This window comes from Protobothrops mucrosquamatus, unplaced genomic scaffold (genome assembly GCF_001527695.2).
Source record: "Protobothrops mucrosquamatus isolate PMUCROS unplaced genomic scaffold, P.Mucros_1.0 scaffold2740, whole genome shotgun sequence".
In the NCBI taxonomy this organism is placed as follows: domain Eukaryota; kingdom Metazoa; phylum Chordata; class Lepidosauria; order Squamata; family Viperidae; genus Protobothrops; species Protobothrops mucrosquamatus.
In genome coordinates, this window is record NW_015388781.1 from 32,968 (window position 1) to 55,462 (window position 22,495).

Consider the following 22,495-nt stretch of genomic DNA (forward strand, 5'->3'; position numbering starts at 1 on the left):
GACGGCAGCGGCTCCTTTCGCCAGGTAGATAAAGCCTTTCACGACGGTGGCGGCGGCGGCGGCGGCAGCAACGATTCTCTCTCTCTCTCTTCCCGGCGAAACCTCCCGTCGTGCTGTCTCTCTCTCTCACACACTCGCTCCCTCCCCAGCCGCCACCTCCACGCCGGAACTACGTAGCATCTCCTCCTTCGGCGGCGGCGGCAGCTTCCGGTGGAAAGAGAAGGCCGGCGAAGGGCTCTTGCCACGCGCTAGGGTTCCGCCTCCAGGCACGTGACCGTGGGCGCAAGCCACGCCCCTTCTGACTCACCCGGCTCGGGAGTGCTGCTTTGCTTCCCGGGGCTGGATGGGCGTGATTGGTTGGCTCTTTTTCACGTCAGAGGGGCAAACTTTTCCTGCCTTTCAAGCAGTGTTTCTCAACCTTGACCATTTTAAGGCATGTGGACTTCAACTCCCAGAATTCCACAGCCAGCAATGCTGGCTGTGGAATTCTGGGAGTTGAAGTCCACATGCCTTAAAATGGTTAAGGTTGAGAAACACTGCAAGCTGAGCAATTTATAATTTTCGGTTGGCAGGTTTCGAAAACAAGTTTCGGTCGGCAGGCTTCGAAATGGGCGGGATTTTCTGGCGCGAGCAACGGCCGAGCTTGTGGGCGCGTGCTCCATTTGCACGTGGACGTGCTTGCCGCTTGCACAAAAACATCGCCTCTCCCCCCCCTTCACACTGGGCCACAAAGCCAGAAAAGTTGGGAAACTCTGGTTTAGGAGACCGACTGATGGCAGCAGCAGAGTGGGGGGCGGGACTCTTTGATTAATATTTTCAGTAACAAGAAACTGAATGCATGTTTTGGTAGATTTGAGGCATCAAAGAGCACCCCCTGCTAGGAAAGCTGTGCCCCATCCTGATGAGCAAGTGCTGAGATTTGATGTCACCTCTGTCCAGAAAACACTGCGGAAAGTTAACATTTGGAAAGCAGCAGGCCCAGATAACATCTGTGGGAAGTCAGAGCCCCAGAGAAGGAAATATTTAAAAGGGCAGAAAAATATATTTCCTCAAAAGTATTTTTAAAAAGCAGAAACCAACTTTGCCCCCAAACCAACTATCCCAAACAGGAGCTAGCCCCATACAGATGCAGATGTAAAACCATCAGAAAGTTGAAGCCAGAGCAATCAAGAAGACAAAGAGAAAATCTGCATGCCCCACCCAAACTCTAGGAGTCGTTAGCCCCATCACCTGGGAAGCAGGATATGATAATAGGATTAAACCACAGATACTAAGGCCTAGAAAAACACTCAGAAATAGCCTCAAAGTTCATACCACAGGAACAGGAAACTATTCCAAATAGGGCTAGAAAGGGGATAAAAATCTTCTACCCATGTGCTCACTCTCTTCTCCTCTGCTCCTTCTTGCAAGGACAATCTTTCTTTTGCAATAAACTGTAACCTTCTTCCCAAAGCAGTCACCATGTTTGCTTATTTATTCCCGGCTTGGATGAACCAGGATGAAGACTTACTTCTATCACATCCCTGGACGTGTCCTCAGGGATTGCGCAGAGGAGCTGGCTTGTGTTCTCACAGATATTTTCAATCTCTCATTGCAGCAGGCAATGGTCCCATCATGTTTTAAGACAGCCATCATTTTGCTAGTGCCAAAAAAAGTCCACAATTGCAGGCCTCAATGATTACCATCCGGTTGCACTGACCTCCACCATTATGAAATGCTTTGAGAAGCTGATAAAGGACATTATTGTATCTAGCCTCCCGCCAGCATTTGACCCACTTGTTTGCCTACTGACCAAATTGCTCTAAGGAGGATGCTATTTCTTCTGTTCTCCATCTGAGCTTATAGCACTCTTACAGCAAAAAAAATACTCGTGTGTGTTTGTTGTTTGTCGACTTCCGTTTGGTGTTTTACACAATCATTCCCCAGCATCTAATAGCCAAACTGGGCCTTTTAGGCTTAAACACTCCTTTGTGTGACTGGAGTCTTGATTTTCTTACCAACAGGCACCAATATGTGCAAGTTGGAACAAATACCTCTAATACCATTTTCTTGAGCACAGGTTCTCCTCAAGGCTGCGTCTTAAGTCCGCTGCTATTCACCCTGTTGACCCATGATTGTTGTGCTAGATTTGCCACCAACCATATTGTGAAGTTTGCAGATGATACAACAGTAGTGGGCCTTATTCAGGATGACAAGGTGGAAGCTTACCGCAAGGAGGTTGAAGGGTTGGTGAACTGGTGTAAGGAAAACAGCCTAGTTTTAAATACCAGAAAAACCAAAGAGATCATTGTTGATTTCAGAAAAGGCAGGCACAGCACACTTCTCTGTGCATAAATGATTCACCTGTGGAGATGGTTACCAGCATTAAATTCCTGGGTGTGCAGCTAACGAGTAGGCTGGCTTGGTCGCTCAACAGTGAGACACTGGTGAAGTGGGCACAACAGCGCCTGCATTTTCTGCATCACATGAAAAAAGCACATCTTCCTTCCCCTGTCCTGACCACTTTCTACAGGGGGATGATCGAGAGCATCCTGTCATACAGCATCACAGTCTGGTTTGGAAGCATCACTACTTCAGACAGGAAGACAGTGCAGAGAGTGGTGAGAATGGCCGAAAAGATCATTGGCAATTCCCTCCCTCCCATCCAGGACATAGCACAGAAGCATTGCTTGAGCAGGGTCCATAAGATTATCTGGGACACTACACATCCTCTTTACGACCTGTTTTCCTTGTTACCTTCTGGGAGGAGGCTTCGTGGTATCCGTAGCAGAACATCCAGATTCAGCCATAGTTTCATTCCATACAGAATTAACCTTGTGAACTCTCAAGCTTCCTCCTTCCGTTATATATTCAAGATGGACAGTATTTAATATTTATTTGTTATGTATATGTAGGGGTGTGGGTCTATACATATGTAGTACATAGTATGTTTAGGTGTGTGTCATGTATGTTTCACTTTGAGAGCGGGCAACTAAATTTTATTTTTGATGTGTGCCATTGTGCTCACAGTAAAAAAATGACAATAAAGGTTATCTAATGTTTCTAGTTCTTGGAGAAACAAAGAAAACTGTATAGCTTCATAAGAGAACTGGTTTAAACCTGTCAAGGACACTGATTTGAACTTTAGTTATTTGCAAACTCATTATAATGTGGGACACAGGTCCTGAATATGAAAATGAGCATTAATAAATCATACCAAAGGATATTACGGGAAACTATGGAATATAACATACTAAAGTTACTAAGTATGCGTGCTGCATCAGAGATGTGTCAAATGATGTTAATCAGTGAAAGAACTCATTTGAAGCCCAATATGTTTAAATTGTATATAAAGTGATTTTCTACCTTTCTAAGTGTGGAAAGAATCCAGAGAATTTTTTGGGGGGGAAATATTAAAAAGGCAGAATATATTTCCCCAAAGGATTTTAAAGGCAGAAACCCCACCCCCCCAAGTCTCTCTGCCCCAAACAGAAACCAGATCTGCAGAAATGCAGATGTAATAATCTTGTCAGAAAGATTGGAGTCAGGAAGCTTGGATTAGAAAGAAAGATCCCTAGAATCAACATGAAGCTGTCCTTAAAACGAGTATGTGGGAACTTCACCTAATGCAAAATGCAACATCATGGGCAGTTATGTGTTTCCCTAGAAAGCCAACATTAAATCTCTACTCTGTGAGCGGCATTAATTGCCAGTGTTCTTCTGGGTCTAATTCAAGCTGCTGGTTTTGACTATTAAAGCCTTTCATAACATGGAACCAAGTTATCTGAGGGATCATCTCTCCCAGATTATATTTGCTTGTCCCACCAGAAATGGCAGAGAAGGAAATTACACTTGGTGTGTACCAGGAATCTTGTATTATAGAATCTTCTCCCCACCCCAGAAATGGTTAGTTCTGTCTCTTTCAATGTTCCACAAAACTTTCAAAACCATAAAGCCGGGAATCCCAGGGGACCAGAGATCCTGTGATAGCTCCCTTACAACAACTAACATCCTCCCTGCTTGTGTCCATTTTTTTTATTGTTTTTAAATGACTGTTTTTATATTTATTGGGTTTTCTTTTTAATTCACTATTGTACATCCCGTTTTGTAGATGGGCGGCCATTTAAATATGATAAATGACTTATGCTACAGATAGTCCTCAACTTATGACCAGTTACTTTGTGACCATTCAAAGTTCCAATGGATCTCCCTTTGGATACTTACAATCTGGCTCCGAAATTGCAATGGCCATCCCCCCTCCATGGTCACGTGACTGTGTTTTGGGTGTTCAGTAATCAGCCCTCATGCGAAAACTCTGGGTTGATTTGTTAGGTGATCCATCTATTTGTTTTCTTGGTTGTCCACAGTATTCTCGGAAGTCTTCTCCAACAATAACGTTCAAAGGCGTCAATGCTTTTCCTACCCTGCTTCTTTAAAGTCTTTAAACTTCCACTTCCATGGAGTGTCACAGGGAATATCATGGCCTGCACGATTCAGATCTTTGTACGTACTGAGCAAGCTGCATTTCAGGAGCCATTTTAAAAGCCATCTCTTTCCCCACTTCCTTTAGTGAATGAAAATGGCTGTCTTCAAAATAAAATACAGAAATTAAAAAATTGTACATAAGAAATCCAGCTCATCCGATCCATTAAAATATGGTTTTAATTTTTATTGCCATCTTTAATTTCTAAAGAAATAGCATTATTTTATAGTCTTTAAGATCCTTTGAATTTTGTTTGATAGATTAAAATTATGAAATTTGGTACCATCTTTCTTTCTCACCCATGGTTTCAATAAATAAACAAACCTTAATCCCAATGAAATCATGCAGGAGTTGCACAAATTCATTTTATTATTTTTAGGCAAACTCAGCATGAGTTTGAAAATGCCTCCTCTGATGTAAGATGTAGAATCTTAAAATTCAGGGGCTATCACAAATAGGCAGCAGAACTAGAGTGGTTTTCATAGGTAGTAGTTCATCAGTGCGACACCTGTCAGCCGAGGTAATGTTTAGAGATCATCAAAGCTAGGGAAAATCAAATTCCGAAGCCTGAGTCAGAATTTAATCAGGTAAGATTACTGCCCCATTTACAAAAGGTTGGGAGAATTAAAAGAACATAGATGTGGATTAAGTTCCCTTGATTGAATTATTTTAGGGATTAAACTGAAAGAGTTCTATTTTGTTCTGTCTGCAATGCACATATCCATAGATGTGTATTCCTAGTTAGCAGAACAGCTGCTGAGTAAAGCCTGCAGAAGTGATGATTTTTTCTCCTGCTCTGATAAGCTTTGAAAAAGGCAGAAAAAGCCAAGAATTCCCAAGGATGTGGAAGGCTGTAGGGGAAAGTATGCCTATGCAAGCTATAGGGAAGAGTATGCTTATGCAAGCAGATGTTTTGGATTTAAAGAATCAGAGCCTGGGATCTCTTGTATGCCCATTTTAGGGGCTACATTTTATTTTTTTTGTTTTTTTTCACTTAAAAAACTCTTTTCAGTTTTCAACATTTATGCTAGGGGATGCGATGGGCCCCAGAGCCACATAAAGGCATCTTGGAGGCAACAGTTGCTCATCCCTGCATTGGCCTCAGCCCACCCACAGACATCATTAGAAGAAGCCAACAGAGCACTGAGACTAAAGAAACATAAATACACTAATGATGTTACCTAGTTTGTCTGCAACAAAACGTTTGCACCAAGGACCCCTCAATAAAGAAACACTGCTTCGAGAACAAATGGGCAATCTCGGGCTATTATTTTAGCTTGTTCACTGTTTTATATAATAACTGGTACCTATGTCATTTTATATTGGTTTGCCATATAAGCATACTGTTAATTTATTATTTATCTACTAACTGCATCAATGAATGGAAGCAGTCATCATCAGCAGCAGCACTGTTGTGTTCTCTGGCTCGACATTGTACTTTAATCTCAGTTCCGTGGTTTGTTGATTTTGTAAGGAACCTTAAGTTTTAAAATGGCATACGCACGTCAAGGAATCAGTGTGTGGGGTTTTCCCCCTTCATCTGTTAAAATAAACCTGTCTGATAGGAGGAGAAAAAAACAACCTAAATTTTTATACTGGAGAACACTGAGATAAACCTAGCAAACAGCAAAATAATGTATGAGTGAGTTTCATGATGTATATTTGAAGACTTTAGCTGGTATTTTACATCATCTAATCTCATATTTTTTGAATGCATACAGTGGACTATGAGTCATAATTTACTTATTTATAAACATATTGTTTTGGATTCTCAGCTAATTCTTCACAAGTGTCCTGCACAAATATCTTGATGAGTAGGCAGCTGCTTCTGTAACTTTTGTCATTTTGGTCAAATTTCACTGGCAAAAGAACCACCGGTCCACTGGTTGGAGAGAAAAGAAATAGGGGAAATAATAAAAAATGTCAGCATCATCTGTTTCAAGCTATAGTAACTATTGTAAATGGCTTCACAGAAGTAAATTATTCAGAGGCAATTTCTCTGAAAAATGACAGAAGCAGAGAAAACCTGAGCAAAAATACTTTCATTGAATACACTTTGTTTATTGAAGCGGGCATGACTGTTAGCTGAACAGCCTTTGCCAGCACATGATCTGGACATCTGACAATCTGCATTGTCATTCCTTTATCAATGTATGGGGAAACTCTTTCCATGCATATTGAGAACATGATGGGAAAGCTTCTTTAAGAGAAGTGATCACAAACAGAGATGGTAAATATATTGATTGAGCTCCTGTGAGATTTATATGAATTTAGATGCGGGAGGTTTAATAACTAGTTTTCTAAATGCTTAATAGTATAGCACTATAAAGCAACAGAATCTACATTCAGCTTTAAATGTAAAGTTTCCAGAACAGCAATCATGCTAAATTGTTGCAGTACAATCAAAGTTACATATAGGATAAATCAGATTCTAAATTTTATAAACTTATGCTCTTAAATTTTTTATTAGCTTTAAAATACCGTAATAATTCTTTCTTAACAGAAAACAAGATGTCTTACTAGACATCAATACCAATACTGCAACCTAAATTGTGTTCTACCTACTGTTAGGCATAGCCATAGAACTAATGGATAGATGTCTTACTCTGGCTTACATTTAGCCAGGTTTAATATCCTAATCAAATGACTGGCTGTTTCTGGCCTTAAACCTGTCTTGCAAAACACAGCAAATTATAAGGTACAAATTTATTCTGCATCTTTAGGTTAATATGATAAAATGGTCAATCTTGTCATTTCCCAACACAAAAATACATATATTCATATTTCATTCCAAATTAAGATAATTTACCTTCAGCTGGTAATGGATTACAGGTCCCACAAGGAGGTAGCTGAAACAGATATTTTATTCAGAATTATTACTTAAATCAGAACTGCCTATAAATCAGTAGCAAATTCTTTTATAATAAATATTTAAAAAATAGTTTTGGAATTATCTTTACTGACTGTATGCTAGCTGGAAGAAGCTGACTGTGGAGAATGAAAGTGTCTCTAAAACTTAACTTTTATGTCTGAAAAACTGAGACTTGTTTATTAGACTGTGATTTTTCTTCTGCCTGAGTTTCCAATATTAGGGAGAAAAAAGAATCTTGCAATTGTTGCAAACCAATTCTAAGTGAAATCAATTAAACATTATTTTGCATTTCTTCTAACACAATTCTTTTTTTTTTTTAAACAGATGTACAAGATGAACAGAAGAAAATCTTAGCATAGTCAGCCTGTAGAAAAGATCAGAGAGACAACTAAATTGTAAACCAACTAGAGTCACTTGATTGAGTTGGACAGGTACTGTATAAAAACTGAATGAATAAATAAAATAAAATAATAATTTAAATTTACTTAAAAGGAGTTTTGGGAAAAAGAAAAACTCACAGCAAAGATAAAGCATACTTTCTCCTATTGTGTCAGTCCTCGCTTAATAAACGCCCTGTTTGGCAAACATCTTAAATTATGACTGCACTGAAAAATAACTTTATGACTGGTCCTTGCACTTACAACTGTCCAGTGTCAATCACCATGGGCAGGTGATCAAGATTCTGGCACTTTGCCAATGGAAGATATTTACAACTGGCACAAAGTCCATGGCCACGTGATCACCGTTTGCATGCTTTATAGTCTGACAAGCAGTCAAAGGAGAAGCTGGCAGTAAAATGGCAAGTTGTGGTCATGTGATGTCTCACTTAAGGACGGTGAGTTGACTTGCTTAATGACCAAATGGGAACTGATGTCATATATCCATCACAGTTACGTGATCTTTCGCATGGCAATGGAGATACTAGTTCCAATTGTGGTAATTAAGCAAGAACTATCTGTAAAGTGGAGTTAGTAAGATACACATTCGATTCTCGGGGCTAAATTTTGCAACTGATAGTATAGGGGTAGAAAGTAAGGCTTATCAATGTTGATTAATCACAAAAAGAATAGCTGATCTTCAGCATCAGAAATGGCATTGTGATTGCTACTATGATAAGTGGGAGGAGCACTACTGACTTCAGGCCCGGCTTATGGGCGTTCTCCAGCCATCGTGAAGTCTCTGGGAGAAGAATGTTGTTGTAACTAGACCTTGAATCTGATCTGGGAATTTTCCTTTCTTAGTTTGCCCAGAATACACACAGCTTTTCCCAGTAAATGTCCCAAGTCATGAAGGGAACAAATGTTTATCAGAACTGCTTACCGCTGACACAGTGGCTGCTGCGGCATTTTGACTACAACAGAAAGGACTATCTGTCAAAGTTGTATTTGTGCTGGAAAAGAAAGAAAAAAATAAGACAGGTTTTTCTCCAATGCATTTAAGTAATATGAATATCTTGAAATATACCATTAAAATGAAACATATTTAGGGATAAAGTAAGATATAAATTCCATAAAAATATTAAAGCATTAATTTTTCACACAGGTTAAGACTCATTTGATTCATCTTTGCAAGGCACTCCTGAAAGAAATAGGATAACAACTTACCAAGCAATCTCTCCTGCATTTGTTTTTTTAATTATTAGAGCCCTCCAGTAGTTATGAGTGCTTTTGATAGTATCAATTGCAAAGTCCTAGGATTTAAAATGGGAAACAAATTCAGTCTCTTCTCAGCAGCCTGATATATAACCACAACATACATAACTACATACATGCACAAACATATATTTTATTTACCATATTGTTACACTGCACCATAAAGTTTTGGACTGGGAGATTTAACAGTGTAGTGAAGCATCGCTGGCTAGTTAATTTGAAAAGAAAAAAAAGTCATTTTTTTTCTTGTGTAGTCATCACCTCTTCTGTAGTTAAGCACAATTTCTGAATGCAGTTCTGAACAAAAACAGCCGCAGACATACTTTTGTACGCTTTTGGCATTGTTTGCAGGAAAAGTGCAAGCAGTTTCCAACAGTGGCCAGTAGTAGACAAAATATATACATACCCTATCTTTAAATTCTCCGTTGAATGCAAACTGGTTTTCTGGCTTCCCATCAGGTACTTTGTATCGTCTAAACCAGTCCACAGTTGCTTCCAGGTATCCAGGCTTAATTCTTCTGACATCACCAATATCTTAAATTTTTAAAAGGCATATATTCAGAATCTGCTAGGTTTTGCTTGAGTGTCCCAATATATTTTATTCTTAGATTTCCCTGGGGAACGTCTTGCAGAAGAAATGTGACCATTCCCGTAAAAATCAGCCTAAATTCTATCAAGAATTCTACTGTACATCGATGTGCATTAATTACGGATATTTCAAATGTAAGAGTAGGAAGCCAAAAGGAGATCAGATCAATATAGTACTCAAAAATGAAGTTCAACTTTGCATGATGGCTATTTATATACAGGTGCAGGTAGTCCTCAACGTACAGCCACGACTGAGCCCAAAATGTATGTTGCTAAGTGAGAAATTTGTTAAATGAGTTTTGCCCCATTTTACGGCTTTTCTTGCCACATTTGTTAAGTGAATCACGGCAGTTGTTAAATAAGTAACACGGTTGCTAAGTGAATCTGGTTTCCCCGTTGACTTGGCTGGTCAGAAGGTCGCAAAAGGAGATCCCATGAGCCCAGGACACTGTAACTGTCATAAATGTGAGTCAGTTGTCAAGCATCCAAATGTAAATCACGCGACAATGGGGATGTTGCAATGGTGGTAAGTCTGAAAAATAGTCACAAGTCACTTTTTTCAGGGCTGTTGTAACTTTGAACGGTCTAAGTCAGGGGTAGGCAACCTTGGCTCTTTTATGACTCGTGGACTTCAACTCCCAGAATTCCTGAGCCAGCCATGCTGAGGGGAGAGGGAGAGGTTTCCAAGCTGAGCCATGCTGGCTCAGGAATTCTGGGAGCTGAAGTCCACGAGTCATAAAAGAGCCAAGGTTGCCTACCCCTGGTCTAAGTGAACTGTTGTTAAGTCAAGGACTACCTGTAGTCTTTCACAATGGAATGACACAAAGACCTGTAGTCTTTCACAATGGAATGACATAATGGAATGACACAATGGAATGACACAAAGAGTAGAATACCAGTCTTACTTGGTATCAGTTACCCACTTTCCACATGTGGAATTTCAAAGCTGGAAAAGGTAAGGCACAAATGTGTCTGCATTCTCACTTCAAAGCTACTTACTATTCATATTAGCAGCTTCAGGGTCATTAATGTTGATTGCAATGATCTTCCAATCGGTTTCACCCTCATCGATCAATGCCAGCGTACCCAAAACCTTCACTTGAATTATTTCGCCTCTGTGGCACACCTGTTTGAATAAATTTACTCATTAGGTATGAATCACACAGCTGGTCCTACTAAGCCAGAACAGGTGAAGTAACAATATTTCCTCTTCTGCCTAACTGCGCGGCAACCTGAACTTTGTGGGAAAAATTCCAGTGTCCATATTTCAACCAAATCAGCAGCCTATTCAGAGGCTGGTTTTGGACAACAATTTCTGTAGACGAGCTTTTCTCAGGTTGAAGAGGAAAGTCTTACTTGATTATTTCCAACTAGGATTGTAATTTTCATTGCATACTACATTTTCCCAAGAAATGCCTTCACAGTAATATCTTCAAACCGATACAATACTGTATAAGCACTGGGCATCTACCAGATTTGCTTTCCACATAGTATTTAAATATTTAGGCTATGCATAGAAATGGGCGTATGTTTGCATTCCATGACATTTCAGCTCTATTGCTGTAGCTGCACCAAAATATATAATGCTGTATTGAAAGATTAGTACTTTCTGCATCTGGCAGGCTCTCTGTTAACTTCTTAAAATGCAATAATTTGGGCAATGCAGCAATTTGTGACTGCTTGTTTGTGAGCCAAAAATTCAGTTTGGGACTGCAGCTGCCAAGACACTGCATTAAAACAACAGAATCTGGGGATTTATCAATAATTTGTGGTGTTCTCCTTTTGTTTTGTGGGAAAGTAATGACATTATTTGAGAAAAGGGATACAATTGGGTCAAACAGTTTAAGAACCACTGAACTAATGGGACACAGGATGGATGTTCTGGATCGTATAGCTCTATATAACCCTAACTAGAGAGCATGTATCAGTATGTTAGAATATCTGGCATTTATTGAGTTAAGTGCTGTTTCCTTAAGAGATGGATTATGGGAAATGCAGTTTAGCTAGTCAGTCATCCCATGTTAATGGGTCAGTGGGAGGAGTTTCTAAAGGGCATTGGGAGACTTCCTGGACACAAGCCAGATTGGAATGTCTTTGTCTAAAGAAGAGCATGGGCCATCAGATGTCACCAGATGTGCCGCTATAAAGATGATATGGAGGGAGCATCATTCTTTCACCTATAGGAATGGACAAAAGATGTATTTTCCAGAAGTAACAACCACAGTATAAATGCAAGTAATCTGATTAAAATATGTTTTTTGTTATGAAATCATTTCTATTGAGTTTATCTATCTGATTTGATTTCTAAGGCATTTTAACTCAAGATCAGCATAATGGATAAGCCCTTATTGTTTCAAAGACTATTCTTGCCAGTTTGAAATATAATCCCTCTCCCCCACACCAGTAGAATTTATGAAATGTTAAAATTGCATTGAGCTAATATGCTTCCTATCAGAAACTTTAAAGTCCTTTAAACATTTTCCGTACAGGTAATNAAGTTACGATGGCAATCGGGATTGGAATTTTCATTGTTAAGCAATGTAGTCGTAAAGCACAATGTTATGTGAACTGCAATGCTTAGCAGCCCCTATTGCCCTCATTCAGTGAGGATCCAAGGATTGTGAGCTGTTAAGGGAAGCACGCCTTGCAACTTTTTGCTGGCTTCCAACAATCAAAATCAGTGGGGAAGCTGGCAGGAAGTTGCAAGTTCCAGGTGGTTCATAGGCAGACTAGCTGGCAGGCAAATGGCTACTGCTGGGTGGAAGAAAGCAAGGGGATACAGGCTTGGGGTGCTTCCTACCAGGGGGTGGGGAGAATGTATGAGTGGCTGGAGAGGCACAAGGCTGTGGGAAATGTGTGGATGGATTTCCTGCTGCCTTTCCCACTGACTTTGCTTGTGGAAAACTGGCAAGGAAGATCATAAATTATGATCATGTAATCACGGGGTGCTGCAATCATCGTAAGTCTGAGACGGTTGCTGAGAGCCCAGATCGTGATCACGTGACCTCAGAGATGCTCGGACAACTGGAACTTCAAGGATCAGTTGTAACAATCACTTGTTTAGTGCCAACATAACTTTGAATGGTTGCTGAACAAGTGGTTGTTAATCAAGAATTCTACATGTAAAGACCAGTCACTTTTCCGTATATTTATAGTGACAGCTAGATGAACAGCCCGATTGCAAATATCTTCACAGTAATATACTGGCAGTATTTCAAAGATGGTTAGCAAACTCCAAATTTCCACCTGAAAAGTATTTTGTTACCTTGTCTCCAATTTCACAAACGTCGATTGGATCATTGTCTCCACCACAGTTGGTATTTTCATCTTTATGCATTGGATCTTCCCACGTCTACAAAATAAATATCGTTTCCTTTAACTACTTGCTGCACAACCTTCCTTTCATCTCAGCACAGGACTGCTCAATTCAAATTTAAAACTGTACCATGTTAAAAGTATTTTGCACTTTAGATATTCTATAAAGTGGACATGTCAAACACAAGGCCCGGGGGCTGGATGCGGCCCATGAAGTGGTTTCATGTGGCCCGCGAAGCCATCCTGGAAACAGTGAGGGAACGGCCCGCGCTGCCTTGGCCCTGCCCCAGGCCGGCCGGGAGCCAATGTACAATTTTGTGGTGGACATCTATGCTGAAACGCATTCAATCGTAGCTCCACAAGGACCTTGGCAAGTTAGCGGGCGGCTGGTTGAAGAGGGACGGTTGCCATCTCCAGGGCATGGTGCGCGTGCTCACAGAGAGGGCTCTGAGTGCCGCCTCTGGCACGCGTGCCATAGGTTCGCCACCACTGTGCTAGCCCATCCGGAGCATCAGGGATACCAGCTTGTGGAATAAAAGGGATATCAGAATAAATCCTTAATGAGATAATACAAAGCAAGTTATGGGCCATTTTCTATTGAAAAGTGAACTTATTATCAAGACAGCTTTGAAACCTAAGAAAGAGGTTAACAATAAAACATCACAAAGCCAACAAGTCCAAAGGAAAAGGGAAGGGACATTATATTTTCCCATAAGTAACAGAAGAAGAGAAAGATCAGGCAGAAGGAAATTGACAGAAAAAACAATAATAAAAGCACTCCATTTTAACGTATCTCGGATTTGGATACAATGGAAACAAAATCTATCCACAGTATTACTCTGTGCACCCATAAGATTGTGCTTAAAATACCTAAAATATGCATGTGTAAAATCCTGACGTTCTGCTCTGATGGACACCCATTTCTCTCTACTAGTCTGTGAAATGGATTTATTATTATTAAAATTTTAATAATAAATCCATTAAATGAATTGGATTAAAGCACATTAAATGTGCTTTAAGCCAATTCATTGAATGGGTTATTATTATTAAAATACAACAATCATGCTATAGGAATAAATGTTAAGAATTTGATATAGTTTCCATGGACAAATTTAAAAGACAGCATCAACTGAATAAATATTAAACCAAAATTGATTCGTGGAGCATTCCTATTATTACTATCAAATTGGTTTAATTCATTCAATCTATGCTGGCTTTATGAGAGCTCTCTGTATTTTTAAGGCTTCTTATGCTTTAATAAAGCTGTTCTTTCTGTTCTAACACAGGCAGCTTGCTTGTTTACAACCTAAGGTGTTTTCTTCTTCCTCCAGAGAGCTTGCCCACAGTTGTCTATGCAGTGGTACAAAGTTCCCCTTCATTAGTGTTGTTTGTTATTGAAATTCATAAAAAAGATAGGGTAATATTAGAGCACCTGTGGAATAGCGCCATAGTTCCAGATATATCCCTTGTGGGGAAATACATTAGCAACGTAACGTAGCTTTCCTTTCTTCACATCTTGTTTAATTGGATTTAGAGGATCCTTAGTTGCAATCTAAAACAGAATTTACTTAGTTTAGTACTCAATTTTTAAAAAAGCCTTTAAGAAAAAAGGTAACTTTCTTTGTAGATGTTTTACTTAATATTTCTAGCAAGATAAATAGCCAGAATGATAGGAACCATAAATACACACAAAAACAGAGAGAGTAGGTCTCACTGGAAAAGGTTCCACGTACGTATACATAGGACTTTAGCTTTAAAAAATTTACTCGATCGGGGGTCTTCAAACTTGGCCCTTTTATGACTTGTGGACTTCAACTCCCAGAATTCCTCAGCCAGGCATGCCTGGCTGAGGAATTCTGGGAGTTGAAGTCCACAAGTCATAAAAGAGCCAAGTCTGAAGACCCCTGTATTAGATTATATATTATTAATAGCGGGGAAATCAAAATTTAATATACTTAGTCCTCGACTTCGACCAACTGAGCCCAAAATTTCTGTTGCTAAGCAAGACAGTTGTTTACTGAATTTTGCCCCATTTTACGACATTTCTTACCACAGTTGTTAAGTGAAACACTGCCACTGTTAAGTTAGTAACACGGTTGTTAAGTGAATCTGGCTTCCCCATTGACATTGCTTGTCAGAAGGCTGTAAAAGGGGATCACGTGACCCCGGGACACTGCAACCATCATAAATATGAGTCAGTTGCCAAGTGTCTGAATTTTGATCACGTGACCATGGGGATGCTACCATGGTCATAAGTATGAAATGTGGTCGTAAGTACATTTTTCAGTGCCACTGTAACTTCGAACGGTCACTAAACGAACTGTTATAAGTCGAGGACTACCTATAAACTATTTTTTGATGAAGTAATTAATGAAGCCATCAATTACAGTGCTCTAGTTGTATTACCTCCATCTTTGCATTGGTCCATCGAGGTATTTCCACAACCATGTTGAAGACATGCTGAAAAGAACATAAATTCAGCAAAGTACATATAAAATGTAACACAGAGAAATGTGTTATCAGTCATGCTTCCTGAATTGTCACCCAGCAATCATCATCCCATGGAACTCCCTGAAATGTTTCCATTCCCATGAATTTTATAACTATGCATTTTTTTTCCTTCCTGCCCACAAATTTTGCCCAGAGTGTTAGCTATTATCCAAATATAACTTTCAATTGAGAGGAGATGCTCACTTTTCCTTACCTAGCATGAAAAGAAACCCTTGACTTTTAAGAAAAAGAAGCTGTAGAAGAAATTTTCTCTTGGAGTTTGTTTTATTAATTAAGGGAGATGGCTCTCTGGATATTCAGACACAAAACTTTATTGACACCACAGAACTGGGGACAGCCCCAAAATCTTCCCATTTGGTAATGCAACAGCAAATATCTTTCATACACTCGAGAAGGCAATAACAGAATAATTACTGGAAAACAGAATATATGGGCTATGCACATCTGGAGCCAGTTCCTACTTATCAGTTTATTCTTGGATTATTCACTGCCCATTAAAAGGATTTAAGCAGTCCTGAAGCCTAATCTTGGTTTTCCATAAGCTTAAGGACAAGAGGGCAGATTAGATTACATTATAACACAACACAGTTTAGGCTAATTTTTCTCCTTCAAAGATTAAGTTATTTAAAAGACCTTTCAACTGTCTAGGTCTGTCCATTTATGCTGTTAAGCAACTATTTGACAGAAATGCTTCAAGAAACCATTGAGAAGAATCATCATCAAATTCTGCAAGTCAGGAAAGATAAGTAATTTCAGCAAAATTTCAGAAGAAACAAAAGGTATTGAACATTTGTTATATAAAATTTCAGATCATTTTTACGTGGTTCAGTGAAGCAATATGTACTTGGAATATAATGATGGAAGCAATCCAGGTAGGAATACATTTAAAATGTTTCCAATACCAGAGTGAATTACAATTCTATTAAGTTTATAAAGACAACATGAATATTGGAAAGTGCTAGAGATTAGAGATAATAATGTATGCTTTTGTTCTAGGTAGAATTTTGAATTCTGCTTCCTATTTCAGCATTTCACCTAACTCTGACATGCAATCAAAATGTTACTACAAAGCTATTATAAGCTGTGTTGGGGTTATGACCTTGCAATTCTAACTTGAAAGCTGGCTATTCTTGTTTATCCTCAGAACTCATCTTTAAGCCGCCGTCAGTGCATGCAGATTTTCAGTCTTCCAAACGCTTTCCTTCTTTTCTCACATCTTTTTTCCTATTTATTTTATAAATTAAAACTGACTGCTGACAAAGAATGTGGCAGTAAGTACATTTGAGGCATTTAGATTTTTGAGGTATAAACAAATTCTGATTATCTCAACTGTTTGTTCATGCAGTATTGATGCCTAACCTGGAGGCCATGTGTTCATAAGAACATTTCTGTTCTGTCTGAAGCCCAAATATTATATTTAACTTGACACTTTCACTGAACCACTAAAACATAATGTCTCAGGCTTATTTGCTGAGTTCCTATAGCAGCTGGAATAAAAGGTATGTAAAATTCCAAGGAAGCATAAATCAGGCCTGTAGCTAATCTAGATGTCTGGCACAGCAGTGGTTTAAACCAGCCAGGGACACCATTTAATCATGTTGGGAGGATGAAAGAAATTAAGGGATTTCTCCCACCCAAAGCTCTCCTAGCTACAAGCTTGAGACCAGTTCATTCCAAACTAAATATTCTTAGTCTGATGGACAAAGACATTATATTCAAACACTATTCTGTTTTGTAAGCTAATTATAATAATTTCCCAGTTCAGTTGTGTTAAAATGTGGATTTAAAAAAGCACAATAATATATGGCAAACCAGAGACAGAAAAGATGAAAATTGAGTTCTATATGATGCAGTTTATTGGATATTATTACATCTGAAGCAGCTAATTTTACACAAGTTCTTAAACTATGGATGCAAATCATAGTTCAGCAAGGCCCCAACCTTGTTAGCTTTTCATTGAGGATCTGACTGGCCTTCTCAGATGGGAAGATTAGACAAGCTCTCCTGCCGATATGTTTTTTCCCTTCACGAAAAGGAGTTATAAGAGTTGACGACTTGATGGCATATATTCAATTAATCAGTGTTATTATTTATCCTGGGTTCCACAGTTACATGTTGTGGGATTTTGAGTGTGTGTTTTCAATCCTTGTATACCCACCCAGAGTATAAGACATACATCCACATAAATCATATAAAATAAACTGGTTATTAGGATGAGAAAATTCCAAATAAATAGTAGGGAAATGTCTCTTATATACCAACAATTTCTCAAAATGTGGAAGCCAAATTCCCAACACTAATTTTGGAAATCAAATCAGCTTTAAAAAAAATTAGCAACAAAGCTTTCATTTTCTCTGTATTACGCAATAGAAGTTGGTCTAAAAGCAAGGAAACACTCCCTTTAGTCTATATTTCATTGAGTGTGGGAAGATAGAATTATTTCATATTTTTCTCCCTTGGAAGCAGTTTCTACAGTAAAACAAGCAAACTTCAGTCTATGACTAAAATAATTATTTATAACCAGCAGAATAAGTTAAGATTTCCTGCTGCAATTCTGCTTCAGAATTTCTTTTACTCTACACCAGAATACTTAATTCAGACTCCTCCTACTTAAGCAATGAAGGTCAATAAAACTACAGGTAGTCTTTGATTTATGACAATTGACTCCAAAATTTCTGTTGCTAAGTGAGACACTTGTTTTGCCCCATTTTAAGACTTTTCTTGCCACAGTTGCTAAGTGAATCCGGCTTTCCCATTGACTTTGCTTGTCAAAAAAAATTACAAAAAGTGATCACATGACCCCAGGACACTGCAACTATCATAAGTATGAACCAATTGTCCAGCATCCAAATTTTGATCATGTGACATGTTGATGCTGCAATGGTCGTAAGTGTGAAAAACGGTCATGTCACTTTTTTCAGCAATGTTATAACTCTGAAAGGTCACTAAGTGAACTGTTAAGTAACGGTTGCCTTGTTATTAAAATATATATAATACAATACAATTTCTTTCCTTTAAGATGAACTAATTACCTATCTAGCACTTAATCATATAGTTCAGAGGAACAGGTGAAAGAAGAAAAGGAACCATGTTAAATTACCTTGTCAGCGTCTGCATATATTGGAATGTCATGGAAAGGAGAGATGTATTGTCCTTTATCGTTTTCTGGAAATGAAAGAAGAGGCCTATGATTTTTATTAAATAAATTCAACACTAAGATAAAAGTACCTTAGTAGGGCATTTATGACAAGAGACCATTTCTGTTCTATCAGTAGGGTCATCTCCCCTCCCCTTGATAATCTGCTCCTGATTGGTAAAATCTCATCTGGAGGATTCTGCACATCTGTAGAAAGAAGGCAAAAGAGGAGAGGATGGGAACACTCCATTACAGACACAATGGATTTGAATTAATATGATAGGTGTGTCTCTAAGAAGACAAATTTACAGAAGCTTGACCGTCTCTGCAGTTAGTTTGCATTCCAATTAAGTCAAAACGAAAGTCTTACAGAATTCCCATCTGCTTCATCTCAAATTAGTCAATGTAATAAGAGGAAAATGGCACTTGTGATCAAGTCTGTAAAAATCCTTAAGGATGCCCTTAACACTTGACTGCCAGATGTTCTGCTCAGATGATTCCCAGTGATAATGTTGATTTAAATTCTCCTCACCAATATCAATAAACTGACCCTGTGGAATTTAATGCAACCCTGAAATGACACAGAATCTGGGAAAACTCTTTCTCTTTTGCCACTATTTTTTGGGGTAATTCAGTTCTTCTACTCCAAGAAGAGAAATAAATTATAAAATTCTAAAAAAATTATGTACTGATAGACACAGACCAGTAAAAATGAACAAACTTGTTTGTATCTCCTTTCAGCTAATCACTGTTCTGCCCACTCAACCAATTTCTGATTTAATGGAGAAGACAAAAGAATTAGTGACACACTCATAGTTCTATTTAACCACAAATTACAACGTGAAGTTTTCAGAAGTTAAGTCATGAGTTTGTATCAACATGAAAGCCTCTGTTGTATTTACACTGACAGCAATAGCTGAGTGGTAGAGAACACGTAGATGCAAAGGACAATTGTGAGATTCAAATTAGTCACGAAATGCTAAGTCTGGATAGAAAAATGTATTAATCTAAATATAATCCATGCACTATATCTTAATGCAGTAATTATATAAAATAGCTAGCAACCTGGCACAAGTCCTACAGAACATCATGATCAGCTGAGATTCAACAACATTTCAATGATGTGATTTCAGGGTTTTTTTTAAAAATAATTTTAATATTAGGGATGGAAACAATCCACTTCTGGGGATCTCTCTCACACACACCTTTACCTTTAAAACCTACTTAAAAACTTTGAAAAAAGCTGCACACCCTTCCTATATAGCAGGGGTGTCAACTGCCAGCCCGCAGGCCGGACGCGTCATATGGAAGCCGCGCCCACCCCATTGCCGGCAGTGGCAAAACAGTCCCAATACGTTACGCAATGTCACATGACATCATGAGTTTGACATGTTTGCTATATAGTATCACTAGGTAGTCTTTGAAGTGCTGAGACACTTCAAAAAGTGAGGAGACGGAATATCCTGATCCAATGGTGGTCACTCCATACAAATATGTAAGTTCCTTGCCATTTTTATCAACTTTAAAAATAGCTATGATGAAAGATACCACATCTTTACTCATATAGTACAAGTGGATTTGCCGTGTTCCCTTCTTCAAAGACTTATTGGAATAGACCTCATTTCAGCAATCTGCTTAAGGAAACCAAAAATTCAATCCAGAACTCGCTACAAGTTCCTTTCCATGGGAGTCATATTGATTTAATTTAGCACAAGTCCTTTTGGAAATTTCTTACCTTAGTATAAAGAACCAGACTTAGGCTTCATGCAGGAAATATAATACTTTTTACAAAAGACTACATTCCTACCTGGTACTGAGAACATAATACAGCTTTCAAGCCATACCTTCATAAACCATTACATGCCCCCAAGTTACTATTAGATTTTTATCATGTGTGCGAGGTAAGAAAGAGATTAAGAGGGCATCACATGACCAGACTTGATTTTACAACCTTTTTGCTGCAATTGTTAACCAAATCACCAGTGTCATTAAATGAGACATCACATGACTGTGACTTGTAACCTTCCCTGCTGGGTTCCCCATTGACATTGCATGTCAGAAGCCAGCTTCATGTGATGCTGGGGACACTTATAAGTCATTTAAGATGTTTGGTACTCCTGTGTGATTTATTTTGGTTCTAATTTTCTAGCTTGTTTGCCAAAAGTCAAAGTTCATTCAGAATAGCAATTTTGGGCCCTATTACAGAGTTGTCTATCATACCACACTAATTGCTGCAGGTAACCTTTGGATAATCTCACCAGACATTTCCTGTATGGTGAACACGGAAATTCTTGGGGTGGATCACTGCTAAGACGAAAATTGCCTTAAAGGATTATACAGAAGGCGGGTTTAATTTTACAGCCACCTTCACTACCCATATCAGCTAATACAGTCAGACTTTAAACTCAACTTCTCTTTGTAGAATGGAAGAGGAAATGGATGAGGATAAAAATCACCTGCAAACTGGAAGGAAACTAGAGAATGCCTTAAAAAACTATGAGAAAGGCAAAACTCAAGCCATTATACTACAGATATGTGGACCAACTTATACTTTTTTCTCAAGCTGAGCAGTCTCTGGTGACTTCATAGATGCCCCCACATAGTTTCTTGGCAGTAATATAGCAGTATTTGGTTGGTGCCTTCTTCCAGGGTGCTTTTCTTAAACTTCCCCAGGTGTAGACTCCATTGACCGAATCTCTATTCCATTTTTTATGGCCCAAAATCATGCCCTTTTCAACTAAACCACAGGTGATTCATTTTATCATACCAGTCAAACAAAGGGGGGGGGGAAATCTATCTGCCCTCATCCCTACAGATGATATAAGAATTACTCCACTGTAATACTGTACAGTGCTAGTCAAAGAGAAAAGCCATAATTGAGCAACAGAGTTTAGCAAGATTAAAAATTGCTTAAGGATGTGGGGATGTCAATTTTAGAAAAGTATCACTCAGATCATTTGTGTGCTATTTAAAATCTTGCTAAATCATGTTGCTTAATCTTGGCTAAGTGCAAAGACCGAGCCTTTGCTCTTGGGATCAAATCTAAAGAGCATTACAATGGAATATTTTTGGGGGGAGGGTGAAGGTTCGTTCTCCAAGCTTGTGGATTTTTTAGCTTGGAGAACGAACGTTCACCCCTCAACCTATGCCTGAGCTACAGATATTCGCCACTATTACATATATTTTTTCCACTGGAGGGTTAAATTTTCTGGTTTGAAATAACCACAAAGATGGAATTGTTAGCTGTCAAACAAACAATAAACATTCTATTATTTGGACAACAGCAATTTATAAACTAATTTAAAATACAGTTGCTGTATTAAACCATTTTCTATTCGTTGACTCGAGAGACCTGTTTTGGAGCTCTTCATTATCTCGTTAGTTTATATCCCCCTGCCCAATTTAATATTTGCAAACATAACCAATTTACTTAACCCAAGAAGATTACAAGTACAGTTTACATAATCCAAAATCAGTATTTCACAACAGATATCACTGAAGTGATTTCCCCTTTTCTATATCCAAAATTCACTCCAGTGATTATGGGCAAAATAATTCTATAGTTCCCATCTCCTATTGCTGAGTGGTAAAGTTCAATGTCACCGCTCTAATTTTTCAAAATAGCCATACCCTGTTTCAATTCTTTTTGCAAATACAAAGCACTGCAGTACAAATATATTGTGTAATACCATCTTGGAATTTAAGCCCATCATAAAACAATTTACAAGAAGAGCAAGCACTGCAGGTAGCTGCTTTTAAGCCAAACTTTGGCTGAGCTCAAAAAAATAATCAGGATCAGACTTGATTGAGAGATAATCAGGGTTGTGGGCTATACAGAACAGTAAAGGGCAAACCAATTCTCTAGTGGTGAGAGAAAAAAACCCCACAATAAGTGGGGAGTGGAGCTTGTTTCAAAAGAGACTACTTTTTGACACAATTTATATAATCTCTTTCCATGG

The 22,495-nt window shown here is 38.6% G+C and overlaps 1 protein-coding gene across 1 annotated transcript in view; it reads right to left on the reverse strand.

Annotated features, from left to right (window-relative positions):
• Window positions 1-5,402: 5,402 nt before the first annotated feature.
• Window positions 5,403-22,495, reverse strand: part of PPA1 (pyrophosphatase (inorganic) 1) — an 18,130-nt gene continuing 1,037 nt past the window's right edge. The window contains exons 2-11 of the mRNA XM_015825651.1: window positions 18,501-18,565; window positions 15,296-15,349; window positions 14,322-14,441; window positions 12,840-12,926; window positions 10,574-10,700; window positions 9,393-9,520; window positions 8,939-9,024; window positions 8,655-8,724; window positions 7,272-7,311; window positions 5,403-6,344 (exon numbers count right to left, since the gene is read on the reverse strand). Coding sequence (XP_015681137.1) covers window positions 6,319-6,344; window positions 7,272-7,311; window positions 8,655-8,724; window positions 8,939-9,024; window positions 9,393-9,520; window positions 10,574-10,700; window positions 12,840-12,926; window positions 14,322-14,441; window positions 15,296-15,349; window positions 18,501-18,565 — 803 coding nt within the window. The 3' untranslated portion in view covers window positions 5,403-6,318. The remainder of the gene's footprint in view (window positions 6,345-7,271; window positions 7,312-8,654; window positions 8,725-8,938; window positions 9,025-9,392; window positions 9,521-10,573; window positions 10,701-12,839; window positions 12,927-14,321; window positions 14,442-15,295; window positions 15,350-18,500; window positions 18,566-22,495) is intronic.